Source organism: Drosophila serrata, unplaced genomic scaffold (assembly GCF_035046125.1).
Source record: "Drosophila serrata isolate PLE 108 unplaced genomic scaffold, ASM3504612v1 contig_184, whole genome shotgun sequence".
In the NCBI taxonomy this organism is placed as follows: Eukaryota; Metazoa; Arthropoda; class Insecta; order Diptera; family Drosophilidae; genus Drosophila; species Drosophila serrata.
Window position 1 is genome coordinate 694,379 of NW_028257082.1, and position 14,978 is coordinate 709,356.

A 14,978-nucleotide genomic window follows, 5' to 3' on the forward strand; every position below is an offset into this window, starting at 1 on the left:
AGTTATGACTATCTTAAGCATTGATTTATTTACAAATTTTCATATATAGGTATAAAAATAAAGGTATAAATAATTCCGGCTCAAAGAATGGTATTATAATTTTAGTCACAAGCCAGCAAAATAATGAAGGAGTATGCAGTTTTATTATCAACATACAAAATAACATGGAACAGCTTTCCGAATTAAAATTAATGCTGTTTTGGCAAAGTTATGACTATCTTAAGCATTGATTTATTGAACAGATTTTCATATAAAAATATAAATAATATCGACTCAAAAAGTGGGATTACAATTTAGTCAGAAGCGTAAAAAACAATGAAGGAGTCATTTCCGACCCCATAAAGTATATATATTCTTGATCAGCATCAAAGGCTGAATCGATCTAGCTATCTCCGGACAAAATCTATTTTTTTGCGAAAACTTGGAATTTTGCAAAAAATGATAAGGGGTTACATCATTAAAATTCCCAAAAATTGACAATTTTCTTGATTTTTTTAAATTTTATTTTGAGTATGCAGATTTATTACCGCACTAAAAACTAACATGGGACAGCTTTCCGAATTGAAATTAAGGCGTTTTTGGCTCAGTTATGACTATCTTAAGCATTGATTTATTTAAAAATTTTCATATATAGGTATAAAAATAAAGGTATAAATAATTCCGGCTCAAAGAGTGGTATTATAATTTTAGTCACAAGCCAGCAAAATAATGAAAGAGTATGCAGTTTTATTAACAACATACAAAATAACATGGAACAGCTTTCCGAATTAAAATTAATGCTGTTTTGGCAAAGTTATGACTATGACATTGATTTATTGAACAGATTTTCATATAAAAATATAATTAATATCGATTCAAAAAGTGGGATTACAATTTAGTCAGAAGCGTAAAAAACAATGAAGGAGTCATTTCCGACCCCATAAAATATATATATTCTTGATCAGCATCAAAAGCTGAATCGATCTAGCTATCTTCGGACAAAATCTAATGTTTTGCGAAAACTTCCAATTTTGCGAAAAACGATAAGGGGTTACATCATTAAAATTGCCAAAAATTGACAATTTTCTTGATTTTTTTAAATTTTATTTTGAGTATGCAGATTTATTACCGCACTAAAAACTAACATGGGACAGCTTTCCGAATTGAAATTAAGGCGTTTTTGGCTCAGTTATGACTATCTTAAGCATTGATTTATTTACAAATTTTCATATATAGGTATAAAAATAAAGGTATAAATAATTCCGGCTCAAAGAGTGGTATTATAATTTAAGTCAGAAGCCAGCAAAATAATGAAGGAGTATGCAGTTTTATTAACAACATACAAAACAACATGGAACAGCTTTCAGAATTAAAATTAATGCTGTTTTGGCAAAGTTATGACTATCTTAAGCATTGATTTATTGAACAGATTTTCATATAAAAATATAATTAATATCGACTCAAAAAGTGGGATTACAATATAGTCAGAAGCGTAAAAAACAATGAAGGAGTCATTTCCGACCCCATAAAGTATATATATTCTTGATCAGCATGAAAAGCTGAATCGATCTAGCTATCTTCGGACAAAATCTATTTTTTTTGCCAAATCTTCGAATTTTGCGAAAAACGATAAGGGGTTACATCATTAAAATTGCCAAAAATGGACAATTTTCTTGATTTTTTTAAATTTTATTTTGAGTATGCAGATTTATTACCGCGCTAAAAACTAACATGGGACAGCTTTCCGAATTGAAATTAAGGCGTTTTTGGCTCAGTTATGACTATCTTAAGCATTGATTTATTTACAAATTTTCATATATAGGTATAAAAATAAAGGTATAAATAATTCCGGCTCAAAGAATGGTATTATAATTTTAGTCACAAGCCAGCAAAATAATGAAGGAGTATGCAGTTTTATTATCAACATACAAAATAACATGGAACAGCTTTCCGAATTAAAATTAATGCTGTTTTGGCAAAGTTATGACTATCTTAAGCACTGATTTATTGAACAGATTTTCATATAAAAATATAATTAATATCGATTCAAAAAGTGGGATTACAATTTAGTCAGAAGCGTAAAAAACAATGAAGGAGTCATTTCCGACCCCATAAAGTATATATATTCTTGATCAGCATGAAAAGCTGAATCGATCTAGCTATCTTCGGACAAAATCTATTTTTTTGCCGAAACTTCGAATTTTGCGAAAAACGATAAGGGGTTACATCATTAAAATTGCCAAAAATTGACAATTTTCTTGATTTTTCTAAATTTTATTTTGAGTATGCAGATTTATTACCGCACTAAAAACTAACATGGGACAGCTTTCCGAATTGAAATTAAGGCGTTTTTGGCTCAGTTATGACTATCTTAAGCATTGATTTATTTACAAATTTTCATATATAGGTATAAAAATAAAGGTATAAATAATTCCGGCTCAAAGAGTGGTATTATAATTTTAGTCACAAGCCAGCAAAATAATGAAGGAGTATGCAGTTTTATTAACAACATACAAAATAACATGGAACAGCTTTCCGAATTAAAATTAATGCTGTTTTGGCAAAGTTATGACTATGACATTGATTTATTGAACAGATTTTCATATAAAAATATAAATAATATCGACTCAAAAAGTGGGATTACAATTACAGTCAGAAGCGTAAAAAACAATGAAGGAGTCATTTCCGACCCCATAAAGTATATATATTCTTGATCAGCATCAAAAGCTGAATCGATCTAGCTATCTTCGGACAAAATCTATTTTTTTGCGAAAACTTCGAATTTTGCGAAAAACGATAAGGGGTTACATCATTAAAATTGCCAAAAATGGACAATTTTCTTAATTTTTCTAAATTTTATTTTGAGTATGCAGATTTATTACCGCACTAAAAACTAACATGGGACTGCTTTCCGAATTGAAATTAAGGCGTTTTTGGCTCAGTTATGACAATCTTAAGCATTGATTTATTTACAAATTTTCATATATAGGTATAAAAATAAAGGTATAAATAATTCCGGCTCAAAGAGTGGTATTATAATTTTAGGCACAAGCCAGCAATTTAATTCTCCAGTCAATTCTCGTAGCCGTAATATATGTCTTTATCATCCAATTCGAACCTACTTAATAATTGATTATTTTATTTGGCTATAATTAGGTGCTCCCTCCACGAGCCGAGTGGATGTTGATGGTAAACATCAACAATGCATTGTCATAATCGAATGGCATCTGGCTCTGATTGCAGCTTGTGGATGCTATTCGGACCTGATGGAGATGTAGATGTGAATGTATCTGCGGTGCCTTCACGGAGAACTCTCGCTTTCAGGCGCTCCAACACGCACACAGACAACAGATACGGCACACAGATACTCGGTGCGGATGTAACGGACGGATGAGCAGCGAGTCGAGGAGAATCCACAGCGCAGACGAGGGCCTATCAGTCGAGAGTCTGCAGTCGAGGCGTGCGGTTCGTTCGATTTCTCGGTTCCGGAGACACAAGAAAGACAGAGCAGAGCAGAGCAGCTCCTCAGCAGCCACTTGGAGCGACAGTTCCAAAAAATCTGTCAAACTATACATACCTCTGCGCTATAGATACCCGCGTCGGGTGGATAGTGCCACATTCTATTTATTTATAAATCGCCTATATTTTTGGATCAAACTTGAGGCGAAAGCAAAAGTGTTCTCTACCGTCTAGTGTCTAGTGTGAAAAATGCCTTTGCCGAAATCGTGATTGTGAAATCCTCGCGTCTCAAAGTCACAGAAGTAAACATATATATATATAAATATCCAAAGAGGAAAACTAGATACATATTTCCCGCCACAATGCCGAGCTTCGGCGCTAAACTCCTCGCCTGCCTGCTGGTCAGCTCGGTGATCCTGGTCAGCGGCCAGTACGAGCACTATCTGGACAGCCTGCGATCCAACGAGCTGTACGAGTACGTGGAAGACGGCTCGGGCAGCATCCAGTACCTGCCCAAGGGCGACAGCGAGCGGATCCTGCTCCAGCTGGAGCAACCCGTCCACTTCTACGGCGAGCAGTACGAGCAGCTATATGTGAGTACTGCAAATCTAGGGCTGCTGCTTGAATCGCATTCAAAGTATCTCGAAGATTGTGCACTGAATGAATTTTTTTTGCAGCCTGCAGGCTGATAAGAGCGCTCCGATAAGCGGCAATCAGCATGCAAATACTCGACAATTTAATAGTTTCTAGACCTCTGCTTTTAGTCTATTTCGGGGGCAGCATGCTTTGTTGTGGCCCGCGTATTTATAGGCGACATTAATTTTCGGCAAAACATGACAGCTCGATGAACATCGATTTCCACACACACTCTGACACATCCACTCGAGGGTGGTCCAAGACCAAGACGCAACCCATTGATGTGTCTCCTTGCCGCCTTGGCCAAGTGCCAGGGGCTCCTGAGCAGCCGGGCACTGAGTGTCTGAGTGGTTTCGGCACTTGGCAGCCAAAAGTTATGAGTTCTCCGAGTGGAGAGGCTTTCTGTCTTCTTTCTGCTTCTTAGAGTGTCGCCTATTTTTGAACTTTGTTTTTCAGTCGCCGCGCTCTGCATTTTGTTAGTTAATTAACTGAATTTATGTGTCTGACGTAGAAAAATAGCACGCGGCCGCGGCACAGAATCGGAACACGCCGGAGCGGGTACTATGGCCATAGAAATCCATAAATTTATTGAAATTCCTTGCCAGAGATCACAGAGAGAGAGGAGCCTGTCGCCAGTGCTTGGGTCAAATTGGTGTCGAAACCATTTGGAATCTGTATAAATAGACTCGTCATATTTCCATCCAAAGAAATCGTGTGAATAACCCCAGCCAATAATGTGTTATATATACCTATATATGTTTGATAAGTCCATTCTCAGGCACTTATTGAGATTAAATTTGAATATTTATATTGATTTATTGGAATACCCAAGCACAGTTTGGTATTTAGTTCAGAAATACCTCCTTGAATTAGGCCAATGAATGCCCCAATTTGATTTGAAATATGTGATGTTGGCTTACCCAACCTCAATTTGGCATCCATTGCGGTCTGCATGGCATGGAGTCTGTACATATCACCTGCCAGGCTGGCCGGAATTCCTAGTTGCGGTTCCCCTGGGGCGTTAAATGGTAACCCAGGAAGACACTGATTTATGCTGCGGCCTGTCGGCAGCCACAACAAAGGCATTTCTCGAACACCTGTGCTCCAATTCCTATTCAGATTCCACATTTGTTTATTCAGATTGCCTGTTGCATTGCTGGAAATGCCAGAGGAAGCTGCATTCCCGCAACTAATTTTAGACGGAACATTGAACGGATGTTGGGCGAGGACTCAATTAGTGTCGGTCCAGCCTCAGATCATTTACACTATATATACGATATCCCTTCGATCTCCGATCGTTTTGCCGCCGCTGTTAATGATTTGTTGTTGTTTTGTTTCCGCCAGGAGAATACCCATTAGGAGTTAAGTGGCCCGTTAGCACTTCACGGGGCGCACTAATTGCAGTGCCATATGGAGGCCAAGTATTTCAAGTACTTTCAAAGGGATCCCAAGTGTAACTTCCTCATTCTCATGTGTTAAGAAAATATTTGTCTATCTTCTGAGCGTATTTAATTCGAAATATGTATACACACTGAAAAAATGTTTAGGGGTTTGTAATTAAATTAGGTTAACATGAACCTGTAGAGTATATTTACTAACTCTTCTTTATTCTCTTCTCCAGATCAACACCAATGGCATTCTCACCTTCAATGTGGAGTTTGCCGAGTACCTCAATCAGCCCTTTCCCCTGGAGTATGCCTCGATAGCGGCCTTCTACTCCAATGTGGACACCTCGAACAGTAACGATGACACATCCATCTCGTTGTTTGAGACCAAGGAACAGATGACTCTCGATCGTGCGACATCTCTGGTTCGTTATGCCTTCAGCACTCAGGCGGAGTTCGAGGCCCGCCAGGTCATTGTGGCCACATGGCGCAATGTGGGCTACTTTGACTCCAAGACGGACAAGCTGAACACCTTCCAGGTGGCCTTGATTGTGGGCGAGCAGCAGACCTTCGTGCAGTTCATCTATCCAGAGCATGGTCTCAACTGGCTGCAGGGCGAGTCCGCAGGATTGGGCTTACCAGACATCCGTGCCCAGGCTGGATTCGTGGCTGAAGATGGACGTTACTTTACTTTGACCGGTTCCGGATCGGAGAATGTAAGTGGGAGAGGGGTGTTTATACAATAAAGGATAATATTATATCAACTAATATTTAATTAATGTAAATTGCTACCTCTCTTCCAAATGCAGGCCCGCTTCCTGAGTGAAAGCACCAACCTGGGCGTCCCTGGCGTTTGGCTGTTCGATGTGGCTCCCATTGAGCCGCAGCAGAATGTCCGAACTCCTGACAACGCCGAGACCCTCACCGAGTCCCCCGCCTTGGCCCAGAGCTGCCAGGCCACTGGTCACCAGTGCCACGAGCATGCCCAGTGCCATGACAAAGCCGAGGGCTATTGCTGCGTCTGCTCCAATGGATTCTATGGCAACGGAAAGGCCTGTCTGGCCAATGATCTGCCCATCCGAGTGACAGGCTCCCTGGCCGGAGAGCTCAACCGCCAGCCCGTGGACGAACAGGCCAAGCTGCAGTCATATGTGGTGACCACCGATGCCCGTTCCTACACCACCATCAATCCTCTGACCTCCGAGCTGGGCGCCCAGCTACGCCTGGTGCTGCCCCTGCTGACCACCGTTCCCTGGCTGTTCGCCAAGTCGGTGGGTGGAGTTCCCAACGGTTACCAGCTGACCGGCGGCATCTACGATCATGTCTCCCGCCTGCAATTCGATTCCGGTGAGACGCTCCATGTGAACCAGACCTTCGAGGGCCTCAACTACTGGGACCAGCTCTCGGTTAAGATTGAGTTGTATGGCGATGTGCCGGCGGTGCCCGCCAATGCTGTCCTCCACCTGCCCGACTATGTGGATGAGTACCGCTTCGTGCGTCCCGGCGAGCTGCAGTCGGTGCAGTCGCATCAGCTGGAGGTCACGGAGGAGCAGCGCGTTCTGGGCGTGCAGGTGGACCAGCGCATCCTGTACACCAGCTGTCTGCGGGACGATGAGCCCGACCCGAGCGAAACAACCGTGCTGCAAAAGATCTCCAAGGTTGCCCTGGACTTTGTGGAACGCGACCAGGCGCTGCGTATCAGTGCCATGAGCAAGGTGGGAGTCACTGCCGAGTCGAACGCCTGCACAGATGGAACCGCCGAGTGTGGCGAGAACTCTGTATGCGTTCCCGACGAGGATACCTATCGCTGCGACTGCCACCATGGCTATGCCGCCCAGGTGGATGAGCGCAATCTGCAGGTTTGTGTGGACATCGATGAGTGCGCCGCGGGTACCCATGTCTGCGATGAGAACGCCATTTGCGAGAACACCGAGGGTGGCTTCAGCTGCTACTGCTCCGAGGGATTCCAGGGCAACGGCTACCGCTGTCTGTCCAACTCTACAGCCGACAACATTGAATACTCCACGCCCGCAGGTCAGGCACAAGTCGAGCCTACTCCGGAGCCCAACCCGTATCCCGATCAAGATCAGGAGCAGGGGCCAGAGTACGATCATGATCGTGAGCAGCAGCCCCAGCCAGATCCTTATCCTTATCCTGGCCAGGACGAGCAGGGTCCCCAACATCCCGATGAGTGCTATGTAAGAGCTCCCTTTCTTAATTTAGTTTTTCTTTATTAAAATATTTTGTTTCCTTAGCGCTGCTCCAAGGACGCCAACTGCTACGGAGGACGCTGCACCTGCCATGATGGCTTCTCCGGCGATGGCTATCAGTGCACTAACATCTGCGGCAACGGCGAGGTCTGGGAGGACGGACGCTGTGAGCCCCTGCTGCTGGACAGGCATGACCTGGAGCCGTCGTGTGATTTCTTTGGTGAGTGCCGCTGCCCCGATGGATACGATCTGTCCGAGGATGGCCAGCGTTGTATTTACGCTCACGACTTGGATTCCCACGAGAGGAATGCTGATCTGAGTAAGTTACACAGAGCCACACACTGCGTATGAAGAAATTTTAATTCTGATTCCCTGCAGTTCCCTGCGACGTGGATGCCAACTGTCATATTAATGCCACCTGCGTGTGGTATGACCAGGAGCTGCGCCACATTTGCACCTGCAGCGCCGGCTTCAGGGGCGATGGCTACAACTGCGAACTCATCGATGACTCCTGCGCGATTGTAAGCTAAAATTGAGGTTATAACTAGGGCATACACTAACCCGTTTTGCCTTCAAGAAACCGGATATTTGCGATGTTCACGCCTCCTGCCAATATAACGAACAACTGGGCAAGTCCGAGTGCCAGTGCGTGCGCGGCTACGAGGGCGACGGCTTCCGCTGCCAGCTGGCCCCAGAGTGCCAGGCCGCCGAGCATTGCGGTGAGAATGCCTTCTGTGATGATGGAGTCTGCCAGTGCCAGCCGGACTACGAAAGGGATGTCAATGATCGCTGTGTGCCAGCCGGACGATGTGGCAATGTCTTCTGTGGCTCCAATGCCATCTGCAAGTGGGATTCGGTGCAGAGCGTTCAGTTCTGCGACTGCCTCGAGGGTTACCAGGGCGATGCGTTGCAAGGATGTACCAGCAAGCCGCTGTCCTGTCACGTGTCCAACAACTGCGGCATCCATGCCACCTGCGAGCCCACCGAGTGAGTGTATAAGGATGGGAATCTACTGCCGAATCGGAATATATTTCTTTCATTTCACTATCAGAGATCCTGCCAACTATGAGTGCCAGTGCATCGCCGGCTTCCATGGTGATGGCTATATCTGCATCGAGGAGCAGAATTGCCTGAACAACCCGACCCTGTGCGACATGAATGCCCAATGCCGTTCAACCAACTCTGGCCTGGTCTGCGTCTGCAATCAGGGTGAGTTATGAATCATTTATTGGAACTTCCCAAGGAAGCAGCCCCCGCTTCCTTTGCCGCTTTCTCGCTCTGGATGGGCTTTGTCTCCTGGAAGCCCCTCTTTTGATCACACGAATTGCACGAGCTAAAGAAGACGAAGCCGAAGAGTGTTAGGGCCAGAACCACGTTAAAGTAGCCATTATTGCGGTCCCAGGTTAGCGGATGCATAAAAAACTCCCGCATGGACTGCAAAGGAGTGGGTCGCTGGGTAGGGTCCCTGGGGCTTAAGTTTGGCTGGTTGATGCAGCGAAACTGCGGTTGGAATCTCGCTCTCAGTCCTTTGGCGACTGGGCGCCATGTCCTCGTCAGTTGGTTCATTTCTTTATAGGAGAAAGAGGTTCCGATATTTAGAGAAAGGAGAAAGACATGGAGTACTTACTGAAAAATACAGGAAATTTAGAAGAGAGGAGGTAGAAAGGTTTGAAAAAGGGAATTATTTATGTTGAAAGGCAGGGATTACTGAGATTTGTATATGTTTCTTCCTTATTTCAGGTTTCTATGGCAATGGCTCCCTGTGCCTGGAGCGTCAGCAGCACGACTCGGACTTCCTGATTGTCAGCCAGGGTGTGGTGATCGTGAGGGTTCCCCTGAACGGACGCAATGTCCTTCCCATTTCGGTGGCCCAGATGGCCATCGGCCTTGACAAGGACTGTGTGGAGGGTCGTGTCTACTGGGGCGACATCTCTGCCAAGAAGATCGTGAGCGCCAAGTACGATGGAACCGATGCCCGTCCCTTCATCACCACTGGTAGGATGGTTAAGTCAAGTCTCTCCCAAGGCACAGCCTCTTAGCTTGTTGTTACCCACAGATATTGAATCGCCTGAGGGCATTGCCATCGATGTGATCTCGCGCCGTCTGTACTGGACGGATTCGGTGAAGGACACCATCGAAGTGGCCAGCCTGGATGACCCCACGCTGAGGGCAGTGATCATTAACAAGCAGCTGGTGAATCCCCGTGGCATAGCCGTGGATCCCTACAGGGAGTAAGTGTCTCCTGTCTTCTTCAAGTCTCTCTGTACTGAGGTGTATCTTAATTCTTGTGCAGAAAACTCTTCTGGTCGGACTGGGACCGCTCCTCGCCTAAGATCGAGATGTCCAATTTGGATGGCACTGGTCGGGAACTGCTGCTGGGCAAAGAGTCCGTGAACCTGCCCAACTCCCTGGTGGTTCTCGATAACTCTGGCGAGCTGTGCTTTGCGGATGCGGGCACCAAAAAGGTGGAGTGCATCCAGCCACAGAACCGCCAGCTGCGTCCCATCTCAAATGAGCTCTCTTATCCATTCGGCTTGACCTTCACGCACGATCAGTTCTACTGGACGGACTGGACCACGTGAGTTGCTGGAGATTTCCCACATTAATTTGGGATTTTTACTAAATAATTATATTTTTTTGTATAGCAAAAAGCTAGAGAGCGTGGACAGTCAGGGCACCCGCCAGAAGGCCATCCAGACGCCCTTCTTTGGCAGCCACAAGATGTACGGCATGACGGCCGTGGAGCAGCAGTGCCCGCAATACCAGAGCCCCTGCCAGATCAACAACGGCGGATGCACTGACTCCCGGCTGTGTCTGGTGAATCGCCAGGCGCCGTCCGGCAAGAGCTGCAAGTGCACCAGCGCCTCGACGGGATGCAGTCTGCCCTCACCCTATCCCAACTATTAATTCTATCTTTAATGGAACCCAAAGAAAACATCAATATTTTTCGATACGTATACACCAAACGCAAGAAGAACACACTCAAAGCAAGTTAACCAAAGGGAGGAGAGCGCAGTTGAAGTAAACTAAAATAAATAAATAAACTAACTAGGAATGCCTGTGTGCCATTTTATGTAAAGCTACTCAAAACAAGAATAATTAATAAAGAATAATTTAATTAAAGGGGTCTTTGAATTTCCAGAAAACTAGAGCTCAACACATTTGATCTATCAACTCCTCTTCCAAGTTATTTGGGTTAAAGTTAAACTCGAATTCAATTATTTCCAACTATAGTTTTGAGTTTATTGTGAGTTCTGTTAGGCATGCCTTAAAGAGCATCGCACCGATAAATATTACAGCAAGTTTATACCCTAGCACACACCGAATGCATTCTCTAATGCTGCAGCCAATGACAGATGCGGTTTCGTTACCTACTTTTGTACATTGAGACATCGATTTGATCTATGTGGTAGAGATGCAGATATACAGGTTATACGTACAGTATACGGATCTATATAAATAGGTTTTTCTTTCGGGGTGCTCTAGGCATATAAGCTTAACTAGGTTTACTCTCGAGACACTGGAATGCATTTCATCGTCATCGTTGACTAAAATTTTCCTTATAAAACTGCTTTTAGAGGGGGGGAGTGCTTTAACTAACATTTTTGAAGTGTGTGTGTTTATGGTATATGTTTTGTGTGTAGGTACGTTGTTTGCATTGGCTAATTTCTATAGATCCTAAGTGTATATATATCGAATTGAGTTAGAGGGACGTGGGTTGCGTTGTCTAACAGTATGCTACAGACAGAGACCTGTCAGATGCGTAACGCCCATTTTCCAAGCAATTTTTCAGCTAGGTATCGTATGGCATTACGCATCTTAAGGATGCCTTTGGCTTCAGGGTTATGTTAGCTGCGAACGCTTGTTCATAGAGCTCATTGAATTTGGTTCAGTTGCCGACACTCGATCCTCTCTCGGCCCCATTTAGCCTTATCTAGTTAATTGTAAGCTAATATCTATATTTCTAGATTCTGTTGTCTTCCGATTTAAGTTTGTTGTTTCAATTAGGTTCTAATAGTTTTTCCTTGAATGCATTTTTGGTTCCTAGCAATATAGTTTATATACAAATTCTTTGATTTATTTAATATATATATGTATACATATTTTTGTTGGTTTTGTAAAGCATTAGAGTATACCAAAGCCCGTTCCAATTTATATTATGAAAACCGTTTCACTTTCTAGGTTTTTGTTCTGTTTTGTTTTGTTACCTTGCCATCGTAAAACATTGCTACTAGTTTTACAAAACGTGGATTCTAGTGTGTGTGTATAGTACAAGACATTGATAGCACCTTCATATATGTTTCTATATGGGGTTTCGTGGGTCTGAGGAGGGGAAGCTAAACCGAACCGAAGCCCAACTAATTGGTGAGGTCATACCTAAGGTATATACAGGGGTCGAGCCCGATCTATTTGATAGTTTGCTATCCTCGGATATGCTTAGGTCTAGGCATCGGATATTTACATTTTTATAGTTAGCTAAGTCACCGTCGAATCTATCCAATAGTTTAACTACATTTGTTGTTCCCAAAACACAATTTGCGCGACCTTGGCTTGCAAAGCCGACATAATGCATTGCTTACAAACTAATATACATATATCCTCGAGTGTTATTGGTATTCCCAAGGGATAAGGGGATCAGTGATCCCATGAACGTACGATACTAAACTTAAAGGGGCTCGCAAATGGATCTCCCAGGGCCACACACCACAGACAGACTTTTGGGGGTGGGATTGGTTGGCTTGGTTTGTTTGGTTGGTTGCCTGCTGGCTGGGTTCCTAATACTTTCGATCCGATCAGAACTTATCTCTACGGGAGTGTCTGTGCGTGCTGGCCGTGTTCTATATCCACTTGTTTTTCGACATGGAGGAGCGGAGACGGCGCCCCCACATCAGGTTGTATCATACAATCGTTCCCTGCAGATGCTGCGGCGACGACACCTGCGACGGCTGTTGTCCCAGCGAGTCCTGAGCCTGCAGTGATCCACTGGCTCCCGACGAGGTGCTCGGTCCTGGTCCCAGGTCTGCCGTATTAATGGCCAGCGAGGAACCGGCACCCAGCATGCCTCCGGTGGAGGAACCGGCACCGGATGGATTAATCCCACCGCCGCCGCCACCGCCCAAGACGCAGGGCACACCCAACATGGGTGTGGGTTCCTCGGGTGGTGTCACCTGCAAGGAGATTTGATTCTGGATCGAACGTTAGTTTATTCTCATGAAATTTGGAGGACTCAAGGAACACCCACCTCCATGCCGATGCTGCCATTGAGCGATATCTTGATGGGATTACTATGGTTCGTTGCCTGCATGAGGGTGGTGAAATGACTGATGCCGATCTCCTCCAGCGACGACTTTCTCCGGCCGTGGCTAACGCCCACGCTGGGAAGGCCCTGTCGCAGGGACGAGGATCGACGGAGCAGGATGTCGTTGTCAATCTGCAAGAGGAGCAAACGGGGGAAATATCCACAATTTGTGGCGGTCATTAGTTGGGTTAGTAAGCCCCAAACCGTGAGGTTATGATGCCAACAAAACTCAATTACGGTTACACATACAAATTGGCTATTGTTGCAGTTACTCAAAGAATCAAAACAAACACATTAAGAAGGAACACGTGTGAACTTCAACTCGCAATGGCGACGCAATGGTGAGATGCTGACATCTAAATTGATTTCGGGTTAGTTTTCTTTAAGTATCATGTGATTTTCCTCAGAGTGCGAGCTATGACAATGAGTTATTGCTTGTTGCTGTTGACTGTTGCAGTGGCCCTTTGCTGTTGCCTCGTCTTAGAGTTGCAGTTGCAGTGGCTGCCGTGCTGATTGGTGGAGTGTTCTGCGGCTCAACTTTAATTTCTTTTTTTTGGAAATGAGTACCCACAATTTTGATGCTCAGTGTGAGTGCAAGTGCTTGGCCCCAAAAGGCGGGGTGAAAGCAACGGGGTGAACGCATTCGTTTGTTTTAGCCAATTTGTTAGAACAGAAAAAATATGAACAATGAAACCAGGCTTAATCTAAAATGTGTAGCTAGTTAGGAAATGTTTCGGGTTAACAATGCGATCTATATTTGTATGAAATTGATTTCAGGCTCTCTTAGAGGTTATTTAAAAAGCCCGAAAGAGAAAGCAATTTAGACCCAATTAAAATATATATTTTCTTGAGTTCAACCATACTTTTAGCTATATAATCGCATTGCAAACTCCCCTTAAACTTTCGTTTCTTAATGTATCTGAACGTAAATTGAACAAACGAACGTTGAATAATAGGTGGATCGAATTAAAACGAAATCAACATATAGAGAGGAAGATAGAAGTGTTTGGGTGCAATTTGTGAGTGTTTGTTTGAGTGATGTGAATGTGTGGGTATAATAGTAATAATAGCCAACCCGCAATGAGTTACTCCGTCCACGCTGATTGCCAACCACCGTCGGACTGTCGGGTAGAGAAAGAGAATTCGATTTAATTTGCTGCATCGGGGGGCTACAGCGCTGCGAGGATGATCCATACCCGGCCAAAGTCTGAACGCTCTGCATTTGCATGGGGTTCAAACCGGCGATGCCGGAGCCACGACGCGATCCAGCCCCGACGGCGGTGTTGGCCATGTTCATGTTCATCTGCGGCATTTGGGGGCCGCAGGTGGCGCCCAGATTAATGTTCGAACAGAATGAGATGTTTGACTTGCGGCGCGAGTTGTGTCGCTCGAAGGTCTTTTGGGCCGAGAACGGCGATGGCCTAACCAGGTAGCTGTCAAGGGAAATTGTCGATGGAAATTAATATGTACTTATTCGGGGAGACTGGTATATGGGACTTAATTAGCCTGACTAAACTCACATGAGATCGCCTTCCTCCAGCTTGAGATCACAGCTCGGATTGATTATCACATAGGACAGGTGGTTACGCTTCTCGCTCACATCGTCATAGTCGATTGTGGGTAGATTCAGGGACTCCATTCGACTCCTCACCAGATTCGCAATCTCCGCCCGTTCGATCTGCTGGGCATGGTTGTCCCTTGCCTCGTCGGCCAGGTTGATGGAATACTAAAAGAATTGGTTGCAACTTCAATACACTAAGCCTTGATTTCAACCACTTTTTAAGGCCAGCTAGGGAGAGTTCTACTAAGAGAAAGCTCTACCAACTGGCCCATTGAGTTTATATTCTTTCTGATCCTGGGTTAGTGTGGTTGTTGTGCTGAGATGCAGACGGATGGACTGTGGATGGGCTTCATCGTAGCTTGCTTGCTGATTTGGTTGGTTTAGTTTGCTGTGAATCATGCTACCATTACAAAGAGAACACCATGCCGCAGAAGCAGGGAACGATGCAA

The 14,978-nt window shown here is 44.6% G+C and overlaps 3 protein-coding genes across 48 annotated transcripts in view; 1 reads left to right on the plus strand and 2 right to left on the minus strand.

Moving 5' to 3' along the window:
• The first annotated feature begins 3,413 nt into the window (after window positions 1-3,413).
• On the plus strand, window positions 3,414-10,792 carry Ndg (Nidogen). The gene is made up of 11 exons (XM_020962511.2): window positions 3,414-4,031; window positions 5,696-6,175; window positions 6,269-7,657; window positions 7,715-7,988; window positions 8,048-8,190; window positions 8,247-8,656; window positions 8,721-8,878; window positions 9,410-9,664; window positions 9,726-9,900; window positions 9,963-10,247; window positions 10,315-10,792. Exons 1-11 carry the CDS (start codon window positions 3,801-3,803, stop codon window positions 10,574-10,576), a joined length of 4,062 nt encoding a protein of 1,353 aa, XP_020818170.2. The 5' UTR covers window positions 3,414-3,800; the 3' UTR covers window positions 10,577-10,792.
• Window positions 7,670-9,437, minus strand: LOC110191624 (uncharacterized). 2 transcript variants are annotated; one of them, XR_015270519.1, is made up of 3 exons: window positions 9,297-9,437; window positions 8,231-9,237; window positions 7,670-8,180 (listed from the first exon to the last, which is right to left on the minus strand). XR_015270519.1 is itself a non-coding variant. In XM_020962513.2 (2 exons), exon 2 carries the CDS (start codon window positions 9,233-9,235, stop codon window positions 8,891-8,893), a length of 345 nt encoding a protein of 114 aa, XP_020818172.1. In that variant the 5' UTR covers window positions 9,236-9,237; window positions 9,297-9,437; the 3' UTR covers window positions 7,670-8,890. The 2 variants fall into 2 exon arrangements, 1 of the variants encoding a protein (XP_020818172.1); XM_020962513.2 differs by having other exon boundaries at window positions 7,670-9,237.
• A 95-nt stretch (window positions 10,793-10,887) lies between the features above and the next one.
• The window catches only part of SLO2 (slowpoke 2), a 101,687-nt gene continuing 97,596 nt past the window's right edge, over window positions 10,888-14,978 (minus strand). For 28 of the 45 annotated variants that reach the window (XM_086827806.1, XM_086827800.1, XM_086827796.1 and 25 more), the window contains 4 exons: window positions 14,489-14,694; window positions 14,044-14,401; window positions 12,912-13,100; window positions 10,888-12,855 (listed from right to left, as the gene is read on the minus strand). In XM_086827806.1, coding sequence (XP_086683932.1) covers window positions 12,568-12,855; window positions 12,912-13,100; window positions 14,044-14,401; window positions 14,489-14,694 — 1,041 coding nt within the window. In that variant the 3' untranslated portion in view covers window positions 10,888-12,567. The remainder of the gene's footprint in view (window positions 12,856-12,911; window positions 13,101-14,043; window positions 14,402-14,488; window positions 14,695-14,978) is intronic. The other 17 variants (XM_086827804.1, XM_086827801.1, XM_086827803.1 and 14 more) reach the window with 2 other exon arrangements.

What these genes read in the sequence shown, in the direction of transcription:
- Ndg (XM_020962511.2), top strand. Translation starts at nt 3,801, where the DNA reads ATGCCGAGCTTCGGCGCTAAACTCCTCGCCTGCCTGCTGGTCAGCTCG. An exon ending in TCGATGACTCCTGCGCGATT is followed by an intron (nt 8,191 to 8,246) that starts GTAAGCTAAAAT and finishes TTTGCCTTCAAG; the next exon opens with AAACCGGATATTTGCGATGT. An exon ending in TACTGGACGGACTGGACCAC is followed by an intron (nt 10,248 to 10,314) that starts GTGAGTTGCTGG and finishes TTTTTTGTATAG; the next exon opens with CAAAAAGCTAGAGAGCGTGG.
- LOC110191624 (XM_020962513.2), bottom strand. Translation starts at nt 9,235, where the DNA reads ATGAACCAACTGACGAGGACATGGCGCCCAGTCGCCAAAGGACTGAGA.